The sequence below is a fragment of the Tamandua tetradactyla genome, chromosome 11, assembly GCF_023851605.1.
Source record: "Tamandua tetradactyla isolate mTamTet1 chromosome 11, mTamTet1.pri, whole genome shotgun sequence".
NCBI lineage: Eukaryota > Metazoa > Chordata > Mammalia > Pilosa > Myrmecophagidae > Tamandua > Tamandua tetradactyla.
In genome coordinates this window covers 13,485,147-13,510,452 of record NC_135337.1, presented here as the reverse complement: position 1 = coordinate 13,510,452, position 25,306 = coordinate 13,485,147, and the positions used below count along the sequence as shown (strand labels likewise).

Here is a 25,306-nt window from a genome sequence, read left to right as displayed (position 1 = left end):
TCAAATTCTAGCTTCGGCCACCACCATTTTACTAAAGCTACTTATTAAAAGGAGATAGTAACTTCTTAAAAACTTAGCATACAAAAATATAATTATCTTGATCTATTTCATAGCATTTTAGAAGCAATGATATCTGAATAAAGTCATTAAAAACAAAAACTACCTCTATATTAGTTGCATTCAGTTTCTCCTCCATTACTTGTTTGAGAATGATGAGTGAAGATTTGATGGCTTCTTTCAGAGTCATAGACTTGAAACAAAGAGAGTAAGAAGATTAGCCATTAATTATGCATAACTCCTCCTTCCCTCAAAGATTTCCGTTCTCTACCTGAAGAAATGAGTTAGTAAATATCAATAAATAAAGCATCTAAATTAGTACAATATATTACCAGTATCTCTAGAATTCAAGCAAATGGTAAATAAGTAAAATTCATTTATTTAGAGAAAAAAATGCTTTATTTGGAATCACAAAAGAACTGCCAACTTTCATAAGATAAATGATTTTTGAGAAAGGGGAAAGGGCAAAACTTCCCTAGTTATCTTTTTTTAATTTAGAAACAAGACAATGTTATGTTGGTGATATCCAGTGAATAATAATTATCCCATTCTGTACCTAATTTCTTCCATGTATGAAATCACTATTATTAGGAGTTGATGTGATCAGTATCCCAGTGTGAGTCACCTGAATGATAAGCATGGCAGTTTTCAACCACACCTACAAATTATCCAAAACTAAATCTTCCCATCCAACAAAGAAAGGTGCCAAAAGCCCATCTGCTTCAAGAGTCAGACTTAGGAAGTATAAACTGCTAAGTAAAACTGTGAGGGGGTAAAAGATAAATTGTAGTACGTTTAGATCATGGAATACTACTCAGCAATAAAAAGGTATGGACTACTGAAACATGCAACAATATGAATGATCTAAAAAACATTTTATTCTATACAAACTGTATGATTCCAACACAAGAATAGACAAAGCTAATTTACAGTTACAGAAGGCACTGGTTGTGGGGGAGGAGGAGAGAGTGACTGCAAAGGGGACAAGCATTTTGGGGTTGATAAAAGACTTCAGTATCTTGTTTACAAGGGTCAAAACGCACAGAACTGAACTCTTAAGGTTTGTATATTGTATATAAATTATACCTTTATTAAAAAAATAAATAAAAGTTGTGAGAATGCTTACTTACCTTGTGGTAAACTTCTTGCAAGGAACTCTGGGCACCCTCTGAAGCAGAGCCAATTGCTCGAGCATCACACTGTACAAAAGTCCCAGAAGGGTCCATGTGAAACCTACAAAGCCCCCAGAAAGAAGATGATTAAAATACTTAAGGGTATTGGCATTTTACTTAACGAGCTTCTCATTGAAAAAAGTATAATTGCTTAGCCCTGCAGCCAGGAAAATCCACTGAATTACTAGGGCACAGATCAAAAAAGATGTTCAATGTCTGGAGAAACTAGATCTTTCAAAAAATGTATTTGAAAACTAGTAACTTCCTCAGAGGGTTAGGAAAGAAACATATTGTATAAAGTATGGCACTTGTGTATTCCTATTTTAAAAAATATTTGAGGATGAGGACCAGATAAAAATTCCAACAACAGCTTTAAACACATCCTTGCTATAGTAACAAAGTTAATTCTAATTCTTTCCAGAATGAGGACTTCTTACAATAGGGGAATTCTGCATAGAATTCTCAAATTTATCTTTGTATGAATACTAAGTTCGAAGCTATTCTTTTTTTTTTTAAACATAACAACATACAAACACATCCTTACCATATGATCACTTCAATCTTGGTACACAGTCAATAACTCACAATATCATCACATGGTTATTTATTTATCACCATGATCATTTCTTAGAACATTCACAATGGTAAAACAATCTTCTCAGTTGATTTAAATTACCAGTCCCCATTCCAAATTTAAAAAATTTCCCAGAAAAGGAAGTAGAAAAAAATATGGCAAGTGGTACTTACAGCTGGGGTCCTTTCTCATCAACGCCTCCAAATAACAGTGCTACTCCAAAGGGACGAGACTAGAACCAAAGAGCAAAGTGTATTAAGAAATGGCTACAATTACATAGATATCTCTTTTTCAGTTTATAGTGTATTGGAGTGGCTGCAGGGAAGTAACCGAAACTGTTCAAGCTGTGTTCCAGTAGCCTTCATTCTTAAAGATGATTGTATAAAGATATAACTTTTACAATGTGACTGTGTGGTTGTGAAAACCTGTGTCTGATGCTCTTTTTATCCAGGGTATGGACAGATGAGTAAAAATAGATGGATAAAAAATAAATAAATAACAGAGGGACAAAGGGTAAAATAAATTGGGTAGATGAAAGTACTACAGGTCAATGAGAGGGAGGGGAAAAGGATAGTGGATGTACAAGTTTTTTCTTTTTATTTCTTTTTCTGGAGTGATGCAAATGTTCTAAAAAAATGATCATGGTGATGAACAGACAACTACGTGATGATGCTGTGAGCCACTAACTGTACACCATATACAGAACGTGTGTGTGTGAAGATTTCTCAATAAAAATATTTTTAAAAAATTAAGAAAGAAAAAGAAAAAAAAGAAATGGCTACAAAGTAAAGGGGATGGGGAGACTAATAAAAATATGTTCAGAAGGTAAACGTCCTAAATACCATAAAACAGTAAAAAAGCTTGACACAAGCAATACACTCACCATGGCACCTGGATCTGCATCTTCTTCTCCAAACTGCAGAGCAAGGTTGGACACAGCCTGGGTCACACTCTCCACTGTCATTGTTTCATTGTAGGTGAACCAATGGTTCTAAAAGAAGAGCAAAGAATGGTCTAGCCTTCTAATAAAAAGATCATTAAAGCAGCATACCATCTCCTTACACATATTCCTCTGAACTATGCTTGGGAACTGAAGGCTCGAGTTTATTTTCCTTTTATTAACATGACCAGGGTAAAAAGACCAGACTAAATTTGAATGCTTGGAACTGGATGAGAGGATGAGAAATAGTTCTGGAAATTAACTTATAATGAAAAGGAGTCTAAGCAATGACTGAATAAAAGATTACGCCCTTGAAAATATGGTTAACTACTCCGAGTACCAAGCTCAGTATTCTCACAAAGTGAATGCTGATAGCCAAATACTACTTTCCTTCAAAGGAACCATCTTACATTTTGTTGGTATTTAAGTTAAACCACTTATTTTGACAACAGAATATGGTACTGACAGCAAACCTGCAAATAAGTTTTTGCCAATCATCTTTTTTTTCTTACTCGTCTACTCTCCAGGCAGTAGGTACTCAGTTAAAAAATAAATAAATAAATAAATCAGCATTATTGATCAGTCAGCTTGTAGAAATCATTATTCACCACAGAAGAGATGTTAATTACAAACCTGGCAACAAAGGCAATTGGAAGAAGAAATTTCTTTAGCGAGAACTACCTCCTGCTTTGGTGCCTCCACAGAAAGTCCATTAGGGTACTGAATGAGCACAATTCATGCTTTATTTAAAGTGAGGCAACCAAAAAGTAGCAAGCAAGTGTCAGTACTATTGATAAGGGATTCCTTAAAACTGCAATAGCTGGATGGCCAGACTCTAAGCCTCAGTAAGTTAGAATTGAGAATTCTACCCAAAATCACTCCCAAGAATTGTATCTGATATTGACAGATACCTGCAATATAGCTCAGGCAGCTATATCACCACCAAGCAAGCAACTCAAGCATCATGGTAAAAAGAAGAGATGATGCTAATTTTACCTGGGTTTCCACTCTGGCTTTATCAATTAAAGTCTTAGCATCAGCAATTAGCCCACTCATGGCACAACCTGCAATGTAAAAGCAACAGTGACCCAGTGGCCAGATGTTTGTAGAACTTTCATCCACGTGGGAAATACTGAAATTCTGGAGTGGAACCATGGTAGCCACTCAGCAATCCCACGGGAGTACACCCAATAGATTAGATGGGAATGATCCGTACTGAACCCAAGTATAATTACAATATAAAGAAATGAAAAACCATCCACAATAACAAGGAAGTCCAGCTGTTAAGACAGGAGACAGAGAAAAGCAGCAGCTCAAATACACAGAAACAAGTTTGCACATACTACATCCCTAAGCATCCTTTTAGCACTCTTTCTAGACCTTGATAAAGTACCAAACTAAGCAAATACTAATGTCCCAACCTGAGAAATAAAGAAAAATAACTATCTCACCATGGCTACAGTGGAAAACCCTAGAATAAAATCAAGTCTTTTACCTACCTGTCTGAAATACAAACTAGCTAGTTGTATTAGAGACATTTTGCCTGGTGGTCCAAGATGCCAAGATGGTGGCCACAACTGTTACTTTTCCTGTTACTTTATATGCCAATAAATCATATCTAAATCTCTAGCCTAGGTCTTTCTCCCAAATTTCAGACCCATAAGGCCAAAAGACCCCCTTAATATATATACCTGGATGTAACACAGACTCCTCAACTCAACTCAAAGATTATATCTTATTCCTCTTGTATTTCTAGTATCTAGCACAGTGTTTGATATGTAGTTGTTTCTCTTCTGGACTCCATCTTCCTCCTTGGCCCTGATGACCAATCAGATCCCAAATTCTATCAATCTTTACCTGATTAACCTAATCTGTCTGTCATTAGTTCTGTTTCCTTGCCACAGCCTTGGTTAAAGTCTTCATCACCTCTTTGTCTGCACTATTAGGAAAATTTCCTAACTGGTCTCCCTGCTTCCAGTCTCAACCCCTATTGAGGGGGGTTTGACACTCTTTATCAGAGTAATCTTTCTAAAATTCAAATCTGACCACATTACCTCATTGCTTAAAACCTTCCTTATCAATGCAAAAGGACAAGTTCAAGTTCCTTAGCATGGTAAGAAAGGACATCCACTGTTGGACCCCAGACCCATCTCTTGCCATACTCCACCTCTCAGTCATACTGAACTGTTTGTGCCTTGGTATATTTTACATCACTAAGACTTAACGCATTTTACTCCCTCAAACTAGAATGATTTCCCCTGCTATACCCAGACATTTGTTCACCTCGAAAGCAATTATCTTTCAGAATTAAACTCAGCTCAAGCACCACTTTCTTTGAATCCTTTTATGAAAGTGTCACTACCATTGGCTCCACACAGAACCAATCATTTCCTCCTTTGTGCCTTTAATGAGCACTAATTAAACACAGTCTTTCTGAATACCAATATCACTTAATTGTATTTACTTATTATATGTCCACTTCCACTATTAGACTGGATGCTCCTAGAAGACAAGGACTGTATCTTATTCTTCTTTGTATCCTTAATGTCTAGCACAGTGTCTGATATATAGCTGTTTTCAGTTTGTTGAATAAAGTAACAATGACCTAATACAACAGTCAGGTGACTTCAAATAAAGCAGACACAATGTCTAATTCTAAAAGATTTAAATCTCAGTTTTTATATCTATGGAAGAGATTACTTCAAGCTCCCAAATCACCATGGCATTTGGTTCTGATGCCTTCAAACAAGTATTTTACCTGTTCCATTAAGCAGATAACTAGATAGGTTAAGGAAAGATAAGTTAAGAAAATTTGCATAGCCAACTAAAATGCCATCTATAAGTAAGTAGAACTATTCATTTTGTAATGCTACAATGATGCCAGAAGTTATACAAGGGAATTATAACTCTGAAGATAACTTTCAGAATTCCTGTTTTCTCAGTAGGTACCTCTAGCTTTCTACATATGAACCTCTGGTCCTAGATCAGGTGGCACCCCATCAGGGCTAACATTATGTGTCAATGAAGACCCAACCATCACAGGGAGCCAGCCTATGATCCAATCTTTACATATTCCAACAAATATCACATCTGTCAAGTCTAAATTTGAGGTTCTTGAGAAGAGAACTTGGTTTCATGAAAGGCTAATTAACCCAGACCAAATGCTACAGAATAACTTTCCCCCATTCCTTACCTATGTGAGCATCAATCTCTACAATTTTCTCAATGCTGCTGGGCTCCATGAGTGGGGAGGTAATTCTCTTCTCCACAGCCAGGCACACACCCTCTGATGTCTGGATCCCAATGGCTGTAGAGCCAAGCTAAAGAGAAACATGATTACCAAGTATAGATCAAGGAATAGTCTAATATACTCACCAGGAATTTCTGCATATCTTCACAAGATAAAAGCTTCACTCAGCACATCTAGTATGCAGAGAGAAAAAGGAACACCCTAAGAAGTAATATACTATTGCTATCAATGGCAAGAGCATTGATTTACAGTTTTGTGCATCTAAGGGAGAAACTCAAAAAGGTCTTGAAAGCATTTGGAAAAAAAAATCAACTCTAATGTCAATATCTGGGGGGTGGGGGTAGACTCTAAAGTTCTAAACACAGCAGGCAAGAAAGTAATCAAACACTTAATTTTTTTAAAGAGCTGATTTCTTCACATCTGATATCTTGGTCTATAAAAGGAAGTATTCCCCAAACATACATGACCTCCAAAAAAGTAATTTTTCTTTTTTTTTTTTTTTTTGCATGCAGGAATCAAACCAATGGCAGGTGAGAACTCTGCCTGCTAAGACACCGTGGCCCACCCAGAAAAGTAATTTATTTTTAAAGAAAGAAAGAAAAAGAAGAGAAACACCACAACTACAACCACTATAAAACATGAATTGAATCATTCTACATCACTAACGGTTCACATTATAGCTTAATCTCTCCACCTACAAGCCACGATACTAGTCACCAGCTCTCTGTGCCTCAATTTTCTTATCTGCAAAATGAAGATAATGATAATAATTTTAACTTCATCAAGACTAAATATATTAACATAAAATGCTAAAAGTGGTGCCCAGCACATAATAAATGAGCAACAAATGTCATTCTTATTACATGCCTAGATTACTTCAATAGTTTCCGGTTTAGTGTCCCCATATTTCACTCTATCATAATGTATCTTTCATATGTATGGCCTGAATGACCTACTAAAATACTTTAATTATATTTCTTCTTCTCTCAAGAAACAACAATCTCCCTATATGATAAAATCCAAATAAGCTTCCAGAGGTCCCAAAACGTGATTTTACTTGTCTTTTCCAATCCTATCCTCTACCTTTTCACCTTGTTCAGGCTCTCTCCTGCTTAGGTTGCAATCTTCCCTCTGCCTATCCAAATCTCACCCATCATTCATAAAGCATTCCAAGACTATATGAGATTTCTTTCCTGAATTTACATTATATTTAATTAGTTCCTCAGAGCAATAACTGCCAAGTGTGAGCCTCAGGCTCCCAGAGGCCTCAGTTATTGCAAAAGATTCTAAAGCAGTTCGTGAATCTTTATATGTAACAGGTTTAACATGTCTGCAGACTGATCATGTTTCACACATAGAGGTTATCAGTTGTCATTAGATGTACATCAATTTTTTATTGTGTATACTTTTTTTTTTTGGTAGGGGAGGGTACATGAGCCAGGAATCGAGCCCGGGTCTCCTGCATGGTATATGAGCATTCTACCACTGAACCATCCATGCACCCTTTATCGTATATTTTCTTAATGGATACACGCATGATAAAGGAGATGAATAGTCAAAACATTTTGCATAAAAAATGGGTGCGCATATGTCTAGTTAAAGGAGCAGGCTGAATATATACATTAGTCCTGATTCCTCCTCAAGACTTATAATACAAGGTTAAAAGCCTTAAAAAAAGGAGGGGGGTGCACAAATCCACTAGGACAAACAGAATGGGAGAGACCACAGCAACAAAATTTTGAAGGTAGACAGCAGATAGGTCAAGTGATAATTTACTTAGCAGACCTGAGAATCAAATCCTAAACCTGCAATGGGGAAAGTCAAGAAACAATCTTATTTGTATCATGGGACCCCCCAAAAGGCTGAGGAAATTGTGGTAACAAGTACCTCTGGAAATGTAAATGAAGGAGGGGCTAAAAATTGGAAGATCGGTCTCATGTCTACTTAAGAAATAGAAGTGAGCCCTAATGTAAACCATGAACTACAGTTAATAATACGATTATAAAAATAAATGTACCACACTAGTAATAGGGGAATATATGGGAATTCGCTATTTTATGCATGATTTTTCTGTAAATCTAGAACTTCCATAATTAAGGAAAAAGAAAAATTAAATTAAAACAAATAAAACAGATTCCCAGGTTCCCTCTCTTATGCCACAAAGCTAGAAGACTGCCCCCTACCCCTCTAATCCTGCAAAACATTCTACATTTATTCTCTGGAGAGGGTAAAACAGAGGGTCACTGGATTGGAGGACACTAGACACAGCTGAAGATAACTGTACATACAGTTGAAGAAAACAGGGGTATTAAGTAACAATTTATAAATTTAATGTTAGGAACCCCAATCATTTATATCCAACTCAGTTCTCAGACGTCAGCAGCCAGAAATATTGTCCAGGCATGAAATAAGAATCGAAGCAGTTGTCCATAGAGCAGCAGTTTTCAAACCTTGACCAAAATTCACACTAGGAAATAATTTTATATCATAGCCAAAGCACACAATTGGGTACAGATAATATATATATATATATATATACACACATATAGCAGAAAAAAAGCACTTTCTGATACCATCAGCAAGGCATCCTGATACTGACAGCTCTGTTCCACTTCTTAAAAACAGAAATGTTCTTCATGAACATTTCAATACCCACTAATGGGTCAAGAGCAGCAGTTTATAAAGCATATGGCTCTAAATAATGTGAACAATTCAAGAGAAAAAAATTTGAAAAAAAAATCTTTTTTAATCCTTAAAGAAAAATAAGGTATGTCATCCATTAAAAAAGAACAGGATAAAGAAATAGAAAAAACAAGAGCTCAAACATTAAAAATGGTTTCTTATGAAACTATAGAATGCTTTTCATCAAACTGAGGGAATAAATCAAGAAAGAAGATGACACAGCATCCAACACAAGAGGGAGTTGAAAGGATTCCCTAGGATGATATTGGTAGAAGATCTTAAGTCTACAGCTGTGCAACAGGCTCAGAGAACAATCAATCCTTATTGGACCATGTCAGAAAGCTCCATGACTTCTTCAGGGAGCCTTAATAGGATAGTTAATGTGTCTGGATGTTTTGAGAGGATATCTGCATAAACTGGGCAGACTTTAGAGATGAATTACTGATCTGTACAAACTAAAGTAAGCAAATTAAACTTTATCATTAACTCCATGGAAAACAATGTTGCACAGGAACAGAAAAATAATCATAGAACACACAATGGTTTAGCTGTGAATAGCAGTCATAGTCATGCTAATATAGATGTTTAACAATGATTTAATAAAATTATTAAATATATGAGATATTAAGAGTGTTGTCCACCAATAACCCCAGGAGGAAATGTGTGTGTGTATTACAGGGGTCAAAATCCTCAATCTCCATAATGAAAAGCGAATAGATAAGGCCTAAACAACAAAAATAAGCCAATTATCAGCTAAAAGAGTTTAAAGTGTGGCCTCTGAAGAGCTGAAAATGGGGGGAAGGAAAGGATATTATCACACTATTTATAGAACTATTTCCCTGTTGTGTGTATACCTTAAAAAAGAAAGTCTGAAACTGCTGCCACAGAATTTAATTTAGTACTTAGTTGTCTTCTGTTTTATGTATAGTGTGCTGAACGTGAATACCCAATTGGACAAGACAGAATAGAATTCATCTTGTTTTACTTTATCTGGCTCAGTGGTTCTTAACCAGGGGTTTAAATAGGGGCCAACTGGCAAAGTCTGGAGATATTTTTCAGTGTCACAACTCGGGGATGGGTACTACTGGCCCCTAAGGGATGGAGGCCAGGAATGCTGTTAAACATCCTACAATACACAGAACAACCTCCCACAATAAAGAATTATCCAACCCAAAATGCCAATAGTCCCAGGAGCTATAATTATTTAGGGGAGCAGGTGCTCTTAGAGCATGAGAATAAATTCTAGTCCTGTTCAACCTGGTATCCAACTTAAATAACTTCTTAAACTTTCATTCCAAAAAAGGTCAGTATTTTGAGATGGTTAATTTTATAAAATACACTTACATTTCCCCCCACATATTACATTACAATTCTGCCTAAATTTCTCTCTCCCTCCCCCTTTGTTGGGAACTGGGGAGCGCGAACATTGAAAGACATCTGACTATAGGTAGTATTTCTTAAATATGTAACTCATAAGCATAGTAACCAATATCCAAATGGTTATTGGATCTCAGTACAATACTGGAATTTTGGTATTGTAAGAGATTCCCATTCCTTCCCCCAAAAAGCTACTCTAAAATTTCAATCTCCATAATGAAAAGTCAATGGCTAAGGCCTAAACAAAAAAATATTTAAGCCAATTATTTGCTAAAACAGTTCTAAGTATTGCCATTGTATTGTACCTCCAAGTGATAATTTCTTCCTGTCATACATTTTTAGGTGTTCTCCACCTCCTTTCATAATACCAAAACCTTACATTTATCATAGTGCTTTCTCATTTGTCCCTTATAAGCTGCCAAGGAAACAACCAGGTCTGAATTTTCACACAGGTTAAGTAACATCACTAAGAGCCATATCACTATCTCTACCCTAGTCCAAACTAGGGCCACAAAGATCAGATCATCGCTAGGCAAACTAGCCCTAAGGAATTTAAAAGAAGTTCGCCTCAAAATGAGGATTACTCTTGATTTGTAAGAACTGTTGTCTTAAATTGAGGTTCAAGATAATGCTATAACTTAGAATTGTGACAATCATATACTTCATAGTAATGTATATTTTCAATATATAACAGATTATCAGAAATAGAAATAGACACTTGTAGCTGGCTCATATTTTCTGTCCCACTAAAATGCTTCCTCTTTACTTCTAAATCTTCAACTAGTCGGAATCTCTTTTGCACTTTTCCATATCCTTACACAACCATTTCCCAAAATAACACTATTCTAGAGGAGGTAACTGAGAGGGGAATATAGCTCTCCCTAGGAATTGTCTTATGCAAGAGGTTTAAACATCTTGTGTGATTCAAAGACAAAAATGAAAGAAAATTTAGGAGGCTGTACTTCTGATAAAATACAAGGATAAATTTCCAAATCATGTGAACTGTATACAAATAGAATGAGCTATATTCTAAGGAAAAATTCTGTCACTAGAATTACATAAGCAGAGATTATACAAATAAAGACTACTGGGGGATACAGATGTGATTCAAGCACAGAGTGAAGTGCTGAACTAGATCACTGATTCTCAAACCAGGCTAAACATTAGAATCACTAGGAAGAATCCTTAAAAATACTGACAACTGGGCCTTGGCCCAGACAACTAAATCAGAATTTTTAGGGTAGAGCCTAGATATCCTTCTTTTTCATTTTAAGCATTCCCCAGTGGTTCCTTCTCAACACTAGATTTCAAGATTTTTGGTACCCATGTTTCCTATAACTGTTTTTTTGATAGGTTTCTTCTTAAAGACCCACCAACTGAAAAGCTTTTAAGATTACTCATAATCCAACAAATATAGATTCCACTTCGATAACTAATTTTAGGTACAGATAGCATATTTTCTAACTAATTTTTTTAATACCTTTTTTTTTTTTGCATGAGCAGGCACCAGGAATTGAACCCTGGTCTCCGGCATGGCAGGCAAGAACTCTGCCACTGCTGCCACCATCACCTGCCCTGAACCATTACATTTTATGTTACAAGATTATAAGATGAACCTCTTATTCTGTCCGTATACTCAAATAGTTTTGAAATAATGCTAAAGGATCGGATTGAAATTGTTATAAAAATGTTTAATAATGATTGGCTAAAGGGAATCTAAAGGAATGACTAAAAGACACTTATTCCAAATGTATGTCCTGCCAACAGTGTTACGTTGCCACAAAATTTCACAGATGCTACTTGCTACTATACCTTGATAGCCTCAATGGCATATTCCACTTGAAATAATCTTCCTTCAGGAGAAAAAGTATTCACACCCCTAAATTAAAGGAAAAAAAAAAGGATTAAAAATTGCCAGAAAAACTATCCACAGAGATACTAAACTCAAGTTCCTCGACATCGAGCTTACATGGCTGACTACAAAATATGTATATTACTGTTATTTTTTTTCTTTGCCCTCAACAAACTTTTGCTACTTTTTGATAAATTAGCAGCGTCTTAAGGGAATGGAACCCACATGCAGAGTATACCTCTCCCCTATTCCCAGAAAGTCCTCAAATTGATCAAATGAGAGCAGGTGACTTTTCCGCTTCAACCCTAAATCAACTTAGAATTGCCTAAAACTATTAATTCCCAAGAAAATGCGCATTTATTTTTACCTTCTTCCCAATAAATGCATTAATGTTATAACCTTACTTTTTAGTAAATTAATCACAGGCACATTTCTCTATTTATTTATATGAATTAGTATTGTTATCTTAAAAATAGATTGAAATCTGTGAAGTTCCTAAAGCCTATAATACCTATTTATGTCAATTAACAGGTCAGACTGCTTTTCTCTCCAAATACTTCCCCACCTTTCCTTGTTTCAATTTGTTAGAAATCCCTGTGGAGAAGCAGCACCAATCATGGTTTTATCTATAAAAGCCTCCAGTATACAATGGACACTTTGGCCTGCTTGGCTCAAGGTGGCAGAATGAGAAGCTTCAGGATTCTGCCCCACACATAGTCTTCAAAGAAAAGAGCAACTTAGAAGTGGTCAGATACTCCTAGTCCCCTTGGGGGCCCCTCTCACATCCCCTTACAGGCCTGGCGCAAAGCTGACCTATACTCCCAGTGTGGATTGCTCAGCTTAGTTCCAGAGGGAACAGTCACTCTTGAACAAACACTAAGGCCATGTAAGTCTGGCCCAATCTATCTGTTGGTAGCCTGAGGGACTGAACTAGAATACTTGTTGCAGGCTTGTTTTCCCAGAACTTGCCCTGCCTGTAGAAAGCAACTAACAGAGCTCTGTAGAGAATGTTGTGGGAGAGTAGTCAAGTCACGGCTGACTGGAGTAACAGATTACATGTTGTACACTGCCCAGGCCCATGAAGAAACTGTTTCCTAATGAAGTAGGGTAATGGTTACATCCAAGTAAATAGGGGAATTCCAAGGGTCACAAGTACATGCCAAAGACAACACATTTATGCAGAAAGGATCAGGGACACCCACACACTTTGGCTTTGATTTAATGTACGGATAAACTCTGAAGGAGCTCACAGGTATAAGTCAACCTACAAAGACAGGGAAAGGTGTTACTTTTTTCCTTTCTTTTTTTCATTAGCTATTGGCACTCAAGGAAAGCTCTCTCATAACACTACCTGGATACAAGTTTAAAGAACAGACAGGTGCTTCCGAATCTAAAATCCAGTGATTAACACATTAAAATATCAAAATGTCCAAGTTTCAACAAAAAATTACAAAACATACAAAGAAACAGAAGTGAGGGTCCAGGCAAAGCAGAAGATAAAAGCATTAAAAACCATCAATGAAGACTATCAGACCTGGGACATACAAGATAAAAACTTTAAAAATGGTCCTACATGTGCTCAAAAAGCTAAAGGAAAACACAGACAAAGAAATAAAGGAAACCAGGAAAATGTTAGATCACCAGAGAGAATATCAACAGAGAGATGGATAGTATGAAAAGGAACCAGAGGAATTATGAAAGGAACCAAACAGCTGAAGACTATAGTAATAGAAATTTAAAAATTCCCTAGGGGATTCAACAATAGGAGCTGGCAGAAGAAAAAAATCAGTAAACTTGAAAGTAAACCCACCTAAATCACCCAATTTGAGAAACAGAAGGAAGAAAGAATGAAGAAAAGTGAATAAACTCTGAGTAACCTGTGGGACACACCATTGCATCGGCATACCAATACACCCATTGTGGGAATCCCAGAAGAAAGAGAAAAGGGGGCAGAGAGAATATAAAAAAAAAAAAAAAGCTGAAAACTGCCCCCAAATATAACAAAAGATATGAAACTACACATCCAAGGCACTCAATGATAAACCCAAATAGACCCACACCATGACATATTGCAATCAAACTACTGAATACCAAAGATAAAAAAAGAATTCTGAAAACCACAAAAGAGAAACAACATGTCACATACAAGGAAACTTCAGTTAGAGTAAATGCCCTTTTCTCATGGGAAACCATGGCAGCAAGAGGTAGTAGGATGACATAATGTGCTGAAAGGAAAAAAACTGTCAACCAAGAATTCTATATCCAACAAAACTGTTTTGCAAAAATGAGGGAAAGATTAACACATTCTCAGACAAAAAAAGCTGAGGAAGTTAGTCACCACTAGACCATTTTACAAGAGATGATAAAGTGAGCTCTGCAGGTTGAAAGGAAAGGACAATAGACAATAGACTAAAGCCACATGAAGAAATAAAGATCTCCAGTAAAAATAACAACATGGTTAAACATAAATGCCAGTTCTGGGTGGGCCACGGTAGCTCAGCAGGCAGAGTTCTCACCTGCCATGCTGGAGAGCCGGGTTTGATTCTCAGTGCCTGCTCATGCAAAAAAAAAAAAAAAAAAAAAAAGCCAGTTCTATTATATTTTTTGGTTTGTAATTAATTGCACTTTTTACTTCCTTCAGGATCTAAAAGACAAATGCACAAATGCAATAATAATAATTCAGTGGTTCTGAACTCATAACATATAAAAAGTAATTCATATGAAACTTAACCTCACAAAGAACAGGTCAAGCGTACTTAAAATTAGGCCTAAGGATCACCCCCCAAGAGAACCTCTTTTGTTGCTCAGATGTGGCCTCTCTCTCCAGCCAACACAACAAGCAAACTCACCACCCCCCTCCCTGCCCGCCCCATCTACGTGGGACATGACTCCCAGGGGTGTGGACCTTCCTGGCAATGTGGGAAAGAAATCCTAGAATGAGCTGGGACTCAGCATCAAGGGACTGAGAAAACCTTCTCGACCAAAAGGGGGAAGAGAGAAATAAGACAAAATAAAGTGTCAATGGCTAAGAGATTCCAAACAGAGTCGAGAGGTTATCCTGGAAGTTACTCTTATGCGTTTAAATAGATATCACCTTGTTAGTTGAGATGTAATGGAGAGACTGGAGGGAACTGCCTGAAAATGTAGAGCTGTGTTCCAGTAGCCATGTTTCTTGAAGATGACTGTATAATGATACAGCTTTCATGATGTGACTGTGTGATTGTGAAAACCTTGTGTCTGATGCTCCTTTTATCTACCTTATCAACAGACAAGTAAAACATACGGCATAAAAATAAATAGGGGGAAGAATGTTAAAATAAATTTAGTAGATTGAAATGCTAGTGATCAGAGAAAGGGAGGGTAAGGGGTATGGTATATATGAATTTTTTTTCTGTTGTCTTTTTATTACTTTTTCTGAATTGATGCAAAGGTTCTAAGAAATGATCATGATGAATATGCAACTATGTGATGATATTGTGAATTATTGACTATATATGTAGAAAGGAATGATCATATGTTAAGAACGTTTGTACCTGTTACATTTTTTTAATTTAAAAATTAATTTTAAAAAATGAAAAAAATAATGTAACTTGTGACAAGAATTATATAAAGGTGAGGGGAAAGGGGCATAGGAACATTGTCTATATATTGAGGTTAAGTTGGTATCAAAGCAAACAAGATTGTTATAGATCTGAATGTAAAATTTAAGCCCCGTGGTAACTACAATGGACATATTGGAGAATGTATAAGTAACAGAGATAAGAAAGTAGAATACAGGTTGCCAGGAGCAGGGGGCAGGTGTGGGGGCAGGGATGGGGATCTAATGCATTAGGTATGGGATTTCTTTTTGAGGAGATGGGGAAGTTTTAGTAATGGAAGGTGGTAAGAGTACCGCCACATTAAATATAATTAATCCTATTGAATGGTATACTTGTGAGTGGTTGAGATAGGAAAGTTTATGTTGTACACTTGTTTCCATGGTTAAAAAAAAGAAAGAACTAAAGAGACAATGATAATGAAATATAATATATGATCCTAGACAGAACCTAATAATGGAGGAGTAAATGGCTCACAAGGACATTATTGTGGGGTGATATATGAGAATCTTGTATTTTATGCATAATTGTTCTGCAAACCCTCAACTTCTCTAATAAAGGAAAAAAATTAAAAATAAAAAAGGACATTACTGGAGTACATGAAAAAATTGAAATATAGACTATACGCTTTATATTAATGTTAAATTTCCTGAACTTGGTAACTGCAAAAGGTGGTTATGTAAGTGAATATTCTTGTCCTTAGGAAATGTACATGGCAGTATTAAGGGTTCAAGGAGCATGATGTACACAATCTACACTGAAGTGCTCAGAAAATGGATTCACAGATGACTGGCTAGACAGACAGATATTAAAGCAAAGATAGCAAAATGGGAACACTGATGGATGTGGGCATCTGGGAATTAGGGGTATATTGGAATTCTCTGCATGGGGTTGTATTAGTTTTGTAACTGTCCTTTGAGTTTGAAAATAAAAAGCTTTTCAAAATAAAAAGTTAAAAAAATATGTTTTAACAAAAGAATGAAAATGGGTGTGATCCTTGATTTACAGTCTATACTTTAAACAGGTAACATGACATACAGTACGGTGTTTTCAAATTGTGTTTATTAAAGGAATTTTTTTCAAAAGAAATTTTATACATATCCCAATACACAAAACAGATGATAACAAGACCTGACATTGACTAAACATTTACTAAATGCCTGGCACTGTTATAAACTGATTAATAACACTATTATAAAATGACTGAATTCACTTAATTCTCAAAACAGTCCTATGAAGTGGGTTTTCTAAGGCAGATGAGGCACAAAGGTTAATCTGGTCAGTCACTTGGCATATAAGAGGCAGAGCTGGAATTAAATCTCAGGCAATCTGACTAAAGACCAAGCTCTCAAATACTCCATTCATACTATCTTTGGGAATTATACTAGCTAAATCAGGGGTGGGGAAGAATCCCACCATGCTCGTCTACCATTTGCCCGAGGTCATTACGGTGAAGTTTAGGGCTCTAATGAATATTTTGAAAAGTCTGAGGTCAGAAAAACCTGGAATTGAGTACTAATTTCACTTGCTAGCTAAGTAAAAAGTATGTCACAACTGATCTGAACTTTAATTTTCTCAACTGAAAAGTAGAAATAATAATGCCCATCCTGAGTCCAGCAGAAGACACTTAGGTATTGAATCACATAGTGTACAAACAAACTGTAAATTGTAAAGAACAATGTGAATGTAGTATTTTCACTCTAATTCAAGAATGTCACCCTAGGGAAGTTACCTATTATGGGTTTTGTTCTTGAACTGCTTCTACAACTTTACAGTCTTCTTGAATTATTTCATCTATGCCAAACACCAACTATTCCCATATCTCTATAACCAATTTGACCTCTCTTGAATAATCTAAGAGAGGCTGAACATTTCCACCTGATGTCCCATTAATACTTAACACTCAACATTTTCCAATCTGAAAAAGTAACACCTTAAAATTCAGCCCCCCCCCCAAAAAAAATATACTGAGTAGATGGAAATATTAGCGGTCAATGAGAGGGTTGGGTAAGGGGTGTGGTAGGTATGACTTTTTTCTTTTTATCTTTTTCTGGAGTGATGTAAACGTTCTAAAAAATGATCATGGTGATGAATATACCACTATGTGATGATATTATGAGTCACTGATTGTACACCATGCAGGGAACGTTTGTATGTTAAGAATGTTCATGTTTGTATGTTGTTTTGCTTTGATAATAATAAAATAAATAAATAAATTTGGGCCCCCTTGCAAAATCACCTTCATCTCCGGCCATTTCGCCTTCATTTTCACTTTAAAACACCTCCAATCTCCTAGTTTCCTAAACTAGAAAGTTCTTAATGATCTGACTCATTGCTCTCTCCTCCCCCATATCCAACAATATGCCAAGTCATATCAATTCATATCAATTCCTCCTCCACAGAACCTCTTCACTCTCTTCCTTACATTCTCAACCTTCTCATCACCTTTCACCTAAGTACTGTAATAGCCTCCTAACTGATATCGACTCGCTCTTTCCTCTACTCAAGTGAATTAATCCCTATAAAACATAGTATGTGACTATGTAACTTCTTAAAACAAAAATTAAGGGTCCAAATTGCCTACAGAATAAACCTAAACTCTGATCCTGTATTAAAAACCATCTAATATCTAGCACTATCCTGTTTCTCCCATTTCTACTGTTATTCCCATACATATATCCTATGTACCCACCAGACTGGACTTTTCCCAAACAAGTACCGTGCTTTCCCACTGCATCTCTTTTGTTCATCCCATACTTTCTGCCTGAAATACATTTACCCTCACTGTTTCTATTTATTCAAATCTTACCCTTTCTCAAAACCCAGTTTTAGTATCAGCTCCTTTGTGAAGTCTTCCATGAGCCACTACTTTTGAATGCAATCTCTCTCCCTAAAACTCCTGTAGTGTTGATCTGAATTTCTCTAATGATGTTAATAATTTGTTTCATAGTACACTACTTTTGTAAACGGTTCTTTAAGAAACAGATTCCTATATGAGGGCAAGGATCTTGGTTTTGTTCACCATTGTATGACCAGCACTTTGAACAGTGCCTTGTACATAGCAAGCACTTAAATACATTAGCTAAGTGAATAAAAAAGTGTGTGTCTTAGGCATTCTTGTCTTATATTTTGTGAAGACACAAAAATAAACAACCAAAAGTAGTCAATGAATATGTTAAGTAAATGACCATTTAACTTAACAAAGACTTTCTGATTAGGATTAACATTTCCACCATGTACACACCCTAACTCAAAATTATATCAACCATATTATTGCACTACCATTGGACAGTATTGTGCATAGTAACATAAATATACTGAATGAAGCTGAATTTGAGTATGGTTAAGGGAGAAGGGCGGGAGGCACGTTTGACACCAGAAGGAAAGATAGAGGATAAAGACTGAGATGGAATAACTTAGGAATGTCTAGAGTAGACAACGACAAGTGATTGAATTTACAAATATAAGAATGTTTCTGCATGAAGTAGAACAAATAAATGTCAATACTTCAAGGTGTTGAAAATGAGATGGTATACAGGAAAGAATACAATCAATGCAAGCTAGGGTTTGTAGTCAACAGTAACACTGCAATATGCTTCCACTGAATGTAACAAAGGCATTATGCCAAAATTAAATGTCAACAAGCAGGGAATATGGGGGAGGGGCACGGATTCTTTGTAAAGAAAAGGAAATGTCTTCCTATAGATTATGACAGCAAAGGTGTGGCTATTTACCTAGGTTGAATTGTATGACGTACTAATAAAACTGCTTAAAAATGAATAGAGAGAAACCAGTGCTAGAGAAAATGCGAAGAGATGTACCTATTCACCTGGAGGGTAGGGTGATTCCACCGGAGGCTAGGGGTGGGGATGCCATAGAATCCTGCAACCCCTATGCTAAGTACAAAGAGAAACTGAGAATCGGAATATGAATGGACATTTGCATAGTGCCTGCAGATTAGCAATGGATAGAGTGGCCTAAGGATACAATGACTGAGGAATGGAAGGGGGATTTGTGGCATATACAAACAACAGACTACTGAGTGGCTGCAATAAAGAATGAAATTGTGAGGCATGCTTAAATTAAGTGAATGAAACTTTAGGACAGTATGTTGAATGAAATGTCAGAAACAAAAAGACAAATACTATCATGTCTCACTAATATAGTTCGTCCATTCTTCACTCATAGACTCACGATAATATACAAACTCAGAGAGCCGAGACTGAGAGCATGGGTTATCTGGTTGGAGCCCACTGTAAAGGTTCCTAGATTGTAAGCTTTTACAGCAGTCACATCTATTCTGGAGTTGTAACTGTTACTTATAAATTCTTATATACTGAGCTATTTGTTTATAACCTTTCCTTCCCTGAAACTTTAGGTATTTATGTGATACCTGCGACTAAGAGTTAGAGCTCTGAAGCTATGAAAGTCAGCATTACCTCATAAAGCAACTGTCAAAAAAGTTGAAAAGGTAACCAGACTTCAACCAGAAATATGAATGAAGCTGTTCTGGATAGGATTAAGGTAAATCAGAATACAGGATAAAGGATGGTATGACCCATATTCAGAAACTTCAACTTCTGTGTAAGACCAAAGGAAGAGATGCTTATTTGGTGGAAAATTTGTATTTTGTTTAGCATATTACCTAATTTAAATTGTATGGTCGATTTATTTGAAGATTATTTACATGGAATCTTAAATAGGGCATGAGATCTTGTTGATTTCCACTAGGTTAGTGTGATGCCTGGATACAGGCAGAGTAATTGGGGCAGAGAATAAGAAAGTATTTGCAAAGCAACTTTGGAGGACTGGGGAGAAAGAAGGAAATACTAAACTTCCCCACCTGGGGAATTGCTGATATTCTCACAAGCAGTGGAGACAGCAAATTCAATAGGCTGAGCTCTCAATCTTGGGTTTCAATGCTATGAAACTTATTCCCGCAAAGGAGAAGCTAAGCCTACTTACAATTAAGTCACACCCAGAGAACCTCTCTTGTTGCTCAGATGTGGCCTCTCTCTCTAAGCCAATGAGGCAGATGAACTCTCTGCTCTCCCCACTACTACAGCATGACTCCCAGTGGTGTAAATTTCCCTGGCAAGGTGGGACAGAACTCCCGGAGATGAGCTGGGACCGGGCATCATGGGATTAAGAAAGCCTTCTTCATCAAAACGGGGAAGAGAGAAATAAAATAAAGTTTCAGTGGCTGAGAGATTTCAAACACAATCAAGAGATTATCCTGGAGGTCATTCATATGCATTATATAGATATCCCTTTTTAGTTTATGGTGTATTGGAGCGGCTAGAGGGAAGTACTTAAAACTGCTGAACTGTATCCCAGTAGCCTTGATTCTTGAAGACAATATGACTGTGTGATTGCAAAAACCTTGTGTCTGATGTTCCCCTTATCCAGGGTATGGACAGATAAGTTAAAAAAAAAAAAAAAGACCATAAATAAATAAATAATAGGGATGCAGGATACAGGGTAAAAAAAAAAGGGGGGGGGTAGACTGAAATACTAGTGGTCAATGAGATGGAGTGTTAAGGGGTATGGAACACATGAGTTTTTTTCTTATTTCTCTTTCAGAAGTGATGCAAATGTTCTAAAAATGATCATGGTGATGAATACACAACCATGTGATGGTACTGTGAATCACTGATTGTATTCTTTGGATGAACTGTATGTGTGTAAAGATATCTCAATAAAAATATTTTTTTAAAAATTGTATCACCCAAAGATGATTCTCTTCAATGGCCTGGAAGGTAAATTTTGAGTAACAAAAGTCATTTTATAGAACAGCAAGAAAAAGATGTCAGTTTCAAACTTAACACACATCTTCTATAAGTCAGTAAAAGGATGAAAATGTGGTAGTCCCAGGTGACAAAACTTTGACGTATATTTCACAAGAAATGCAGCTTCTCAAACCACCTAGTACAAAGAAAACACCTGTTTTTCAGGGCGTTCTTTGAAACAATTATCTATATAAAAACTTAACTGATCAAAACAGAAACTGAAAGCAAAAATGTCACAGCATAAACATGTGCAATGTAATATCGCTTTAACATTCTCAAGCCCTTAAAAGTTTTTTTTTTGAACGAACACAATATTCTTACAAATTTAACTTTCAAAAACATTAGATTTGGCCTTTAACGCACGCTAAAATTAACTTCCTTTAAAATTTTATTTAAACAAACCCCAAAAAAGTCTAGGTCAAGTGGAATCAACAAGTGAAATCTCTTGAGAACCACCTTAAATTTCAATTCCTACAAAAATCACAGACCCTAGACAATAAAATATCTGGGAACAGTTGGGACCGCCTTGGAGCTTTCGCAGGAACTAGACATCCCAGCATGCCTTACTACATCCCTGTCAGAGGAAGGGCTGCTCTGTCCCCACAGCTAAGAAATAGAAAACGAGGGTATTCTCAGAGAACGGGAGCTGAAATTATCAAGCAATTTAGGAGATCCCCAGTTACTTTTCCTTTCAGGCAGCACGTTTAAATTATTTGAAAACGCAGTCGCACTCGGCAAGAAGAGATGAACCGGGGGAGGGGGAATGACCCCCCCGGTCTTCCCCGGGTTAAAGGTCGGAGTCTCGGGTCCTCAGCCGTCTTCCCAGCACAAACCGGAGCTGCTCGTTTTCACACCGAGTTAGGACCCAGCCGTGACTCAGCGGTAGCGCAAGAGCGGCAGAGACGGCCAAACCCAGCTCAGAGAGTAGCTAGGAAAGGCAAGGGATTCCCAGACCCAGCCAGACGCGGTTTCCTGGGGAGCCCCATGACACGGCAGAACCCAGGCCGAGGCCGACGCCGGGCCCCGTGCTTGCCCGCCCAGAACCCCGACTCAAGCTCTCCCCGCCGCACGGACCTGTCGTACTCAGACCGGGTGAGGAACATGGCGAGGGCAGGAGACGGCAGCAGCGGCTATCCCGGGATCCCGAGGGCCAACACGATTCCGCCAGTACCTAACTCACTCACACAGCTACAGAATCCAGGGCCCGGCACCCAACTGCGCGTGCGTCCGCGACCCCTTCAGCCCGCCCTCCTTTGCTTGCATCCTATTGGCTGATTATAGTTCCCGCCGAGGTGATAGGGCTAACGTGCTTCCCCTCCAGGCAGTGGTTGGTCCAGGGAGGACGTAGCTAGAGTTGTCCTTCCGCTTTAAGTGGCCGGTGGTTGCCCCGGGCGCTTGGAATCAGAGGCGTGTGGTGAGAGCGTCACTTTAGAGGATGTAAAGCCCGCCGAAGATTGGCCGCGGGGAGAGCGCGTACGGACTTGGGGGCTATCAGAACTCTGATAGGTACTTTGCTGGCTCCCACTATGCCAGGCAGAGCATACTTTTTCCTTCGTGCTCGCTCAGCCCTTCGCGGGATTCCCGGCTCTTCAGGCGCTGGCGCGGTATTGGTCCTTGGAGTCGTGACGATGGTTCCGTGACTCGATTTGGGCGGAGATGGGGTGCGCTCGAGTCGGTCTGAGCCGGCGCCGTGGGCGAGAGCGTTCGCCTCAGCCAACCCCTAGCTGGCTCGTTTGTTGAGAAAAGTTGATAGGTTTTAGTCTGAAAGTCTTCAAGGTACCATGGCTAATTAAGCTCTTCCTTCGATGTCTCTCCCCATCCGCTCTTTGTACAGGTTTCAGATCTGGTGACCCAGAGCCCTGGATCCGGGGTTCAGATTGTTTACTGCTCTTTCTGTCATTCGTGAAGAACTGGCAGACTGTGTATTCTTTTTCTGTGCATCTTGCTTCCATTTACTAAGAATGGGAAAGTAACTTCACAGCCTCATAGAGACAATAAATGAATTACTTGTTCGAGAAAGATAGCTATTTAATTCATTTAATGAGCAGTATATGATTGAAAGGGAAGTGCCCAGTTATTAGTAATTTCCAGTTATTAGTAACGTTCCAGGGCTGTATCTGTTAGGTAAAAATGCTTGGCCCTACCTTAATTTAAGTCACCAAAGCCATTTCAAGGGTGGGGGAAATGAAGAGATATGCCTTTTAGATATTAATGTTTGTTTACATAATTTATTTCCTGTCTTCCTTCGTAAATTCAACAGAAATTTAGTTTTGTGGTCCCAAACCAATGAAATGTTTGGCACTAATAAAACTGAGGAAGTATTCCAAACAGCAGATCCTCAGGGATCTATTACATTTCTGAGAAAAGAATAGTACTCTCTAGCTTTCTTGTCAGCTAGTGTGGCTTTTCTTTTGGAAAACGGTCATAAATTCACTAAAGTTGCTCTTCAGAGTTCTTTGGAAATTATTGTATAGGTGTTTGAGCATAATATTTCCTGAGCACCCAGGAATGCAAGGTGCTCTCCAGCCCATACAGTGATGAATTGTCTCATAGAATGTACTTGAATGTGGAATCTCTCTGGGTAAATGTGTTTGTGCTCTAAATATTGTAAATTAAGAGTAGCTGCAGGTAGCTGGTTATGGGTCAGAAGGGAAATCTTGTTCTCCCAATAGAGTGGGTCATTATAGGATAAAAATCCAGCACCTCGCATAATGCCTTGCCCACAAATACTCAATAAATAATTGTTTCATTAAAAAGTTATTTGGAGGGCGGGCCGCGGTGGCTCAGCGGGCAAGAGTGCTTGCCTGCTATGCCGGAGGACCCCGGTTCGATTCCCGGCCCCAGCCCATGTAAAAAACAAACAAACAAACAAAATATAATAAAATAAGAAAATGTTTAAAAAAAAAAAAAAAAAGTTATTTGGATCGAAACCGCAAGATGGCGGCCCGAGCGGCGGTTTGGGAGGTGTGCGGGAGCTTTTGGAAGAGTTCGGGGAACTTTTCTGTAAACAGTTCTAAGAGCAGTACAGCCAAAAATGGTGGTTTTCTTCTCAGTACCAATATAAAGTGGGTACAGTTTTCGAACCTACATATTGACGTTCCCAAGGATTTGTCTAAGCCTATGATAACCATTTCTGATGAACCAGACACATTATATAAGCACCTGTCAGTTTTAGTAAAAGGCCATGATAAGGCCATATTGGACAGTTATGAATATTTTGCCGTGCTTGCTGCTAAAGAACTTGGTATCTCTATTAAAGCACACGAACCTCCAAGGAAAATAGAACGATTTACTCTTCTCAAATCAGTACATATTTTCAAGAAGCACAGAGTTCAGTATGAAATGAGAACACTTTACAGATGTTTAGAGTTAGAACATCTAACTGGAAGTACAGCAGATGTCTACTTGGAATATATACAGCGAAACTTACCTGAAGGAGTTGCCATGGAGGTTACAAAGACAAAATTAGAACAGTTACCAGAACACATCAAGGAGCCAATCTGGAAAACGATATCAGAAGAAAATGAAGCAAGCAAACCATAAAGGCTTAAAGAGGCCATTTATGCCTTGAGTTTGAAATGAGGGTGAACCAGATGTGCATGTTTCAATGAAGATTGTTTTCCAGCTGAGATCATTTTGAATCCACCTAACTACTCTGTTTTAATCAGTGAAGAGCAGAGAATGTAACTTTAATGATAGACTGCAGCAAAATAACTATTTTATCTGTTCTTTTATGCATGTCATTGTTTCAGATCTGATTTTAACAAATGTGAACAAACCATTTGACTACTTTGAGCCAAAAAAAAGAATAAAATTTATATTTTGTTAGGCTGCTAATGTTCAAAAAAAAGTTATTTGGGTTGGTAGGTTATGATAGGTAGCAAGGTCTACCTGAAACTTGCATAAGAGCAACCTCCAGAGTAGCCTCTTGACCCTATTTGAACTTTCTCTGCCATTGATACTTTATTAATTATACTTCTTTTCCCCCTTTTGGTCAGGATTGATTGTTGACCCACT

At 37.6% G+C, this 25,306-nt stretch overlaps 1 protein-coding gene and 1 pseudogene across 1 annotated transcript in view; one reads left to right on the top strand and one right to left on the bottom strand.

The window, feature by feature from the left end:
• Positions 1–22,528, bottom strand: part of PSMA5 (proteasome 20S subunit alpha 5) — a 28,667-nt gene extending 6,139 nt beyond the window's left edge. Inside the window, exons 1-8 of the mRNA XM_077120005.1 lie at positions 22,364–22,528; positions 11,865–11,931; positions 5,937–6,063; positions 3,740–3,807; positions 2,687–2,794; positions 1,977–2,035; positions 1,188–1,290; positions 164–250 (exon numbers count right to left, since the gene is read on the bottom strand). Coding sequence (XP_076976120.1) covers positions 164–250; positions 1,188–1,290; positions 1,977–2,035; positions 2,687–2,794; positions 3,740–3,807; positions 5,937–6,063; positions 11,865–11,931; positions 22,364–22,392 — 648 coding nt within the window. The 5' untranslated portion in view covers positions 22,393–22,528. The remainder of the gene's footprint in view (positions 1–163; positions 251–1,187; positions 1,291–1,976; positions 2,036–2,686; positions 2,795–3,739; positions 3,808–5,936; positions 6,064–11,864; positions 11,932–22,363) is intronic.
• Positions 22,529–24,204: 1,676 nt separating this feature from the next.
• Positions 24,205–25,104, top strand: LOC143649907 (small ribosomal subunit protein uS10m pseudogene; annotated as a pseudogene).
• Positions 25,105–25,306: the final 202 nt, after the last annotated feature.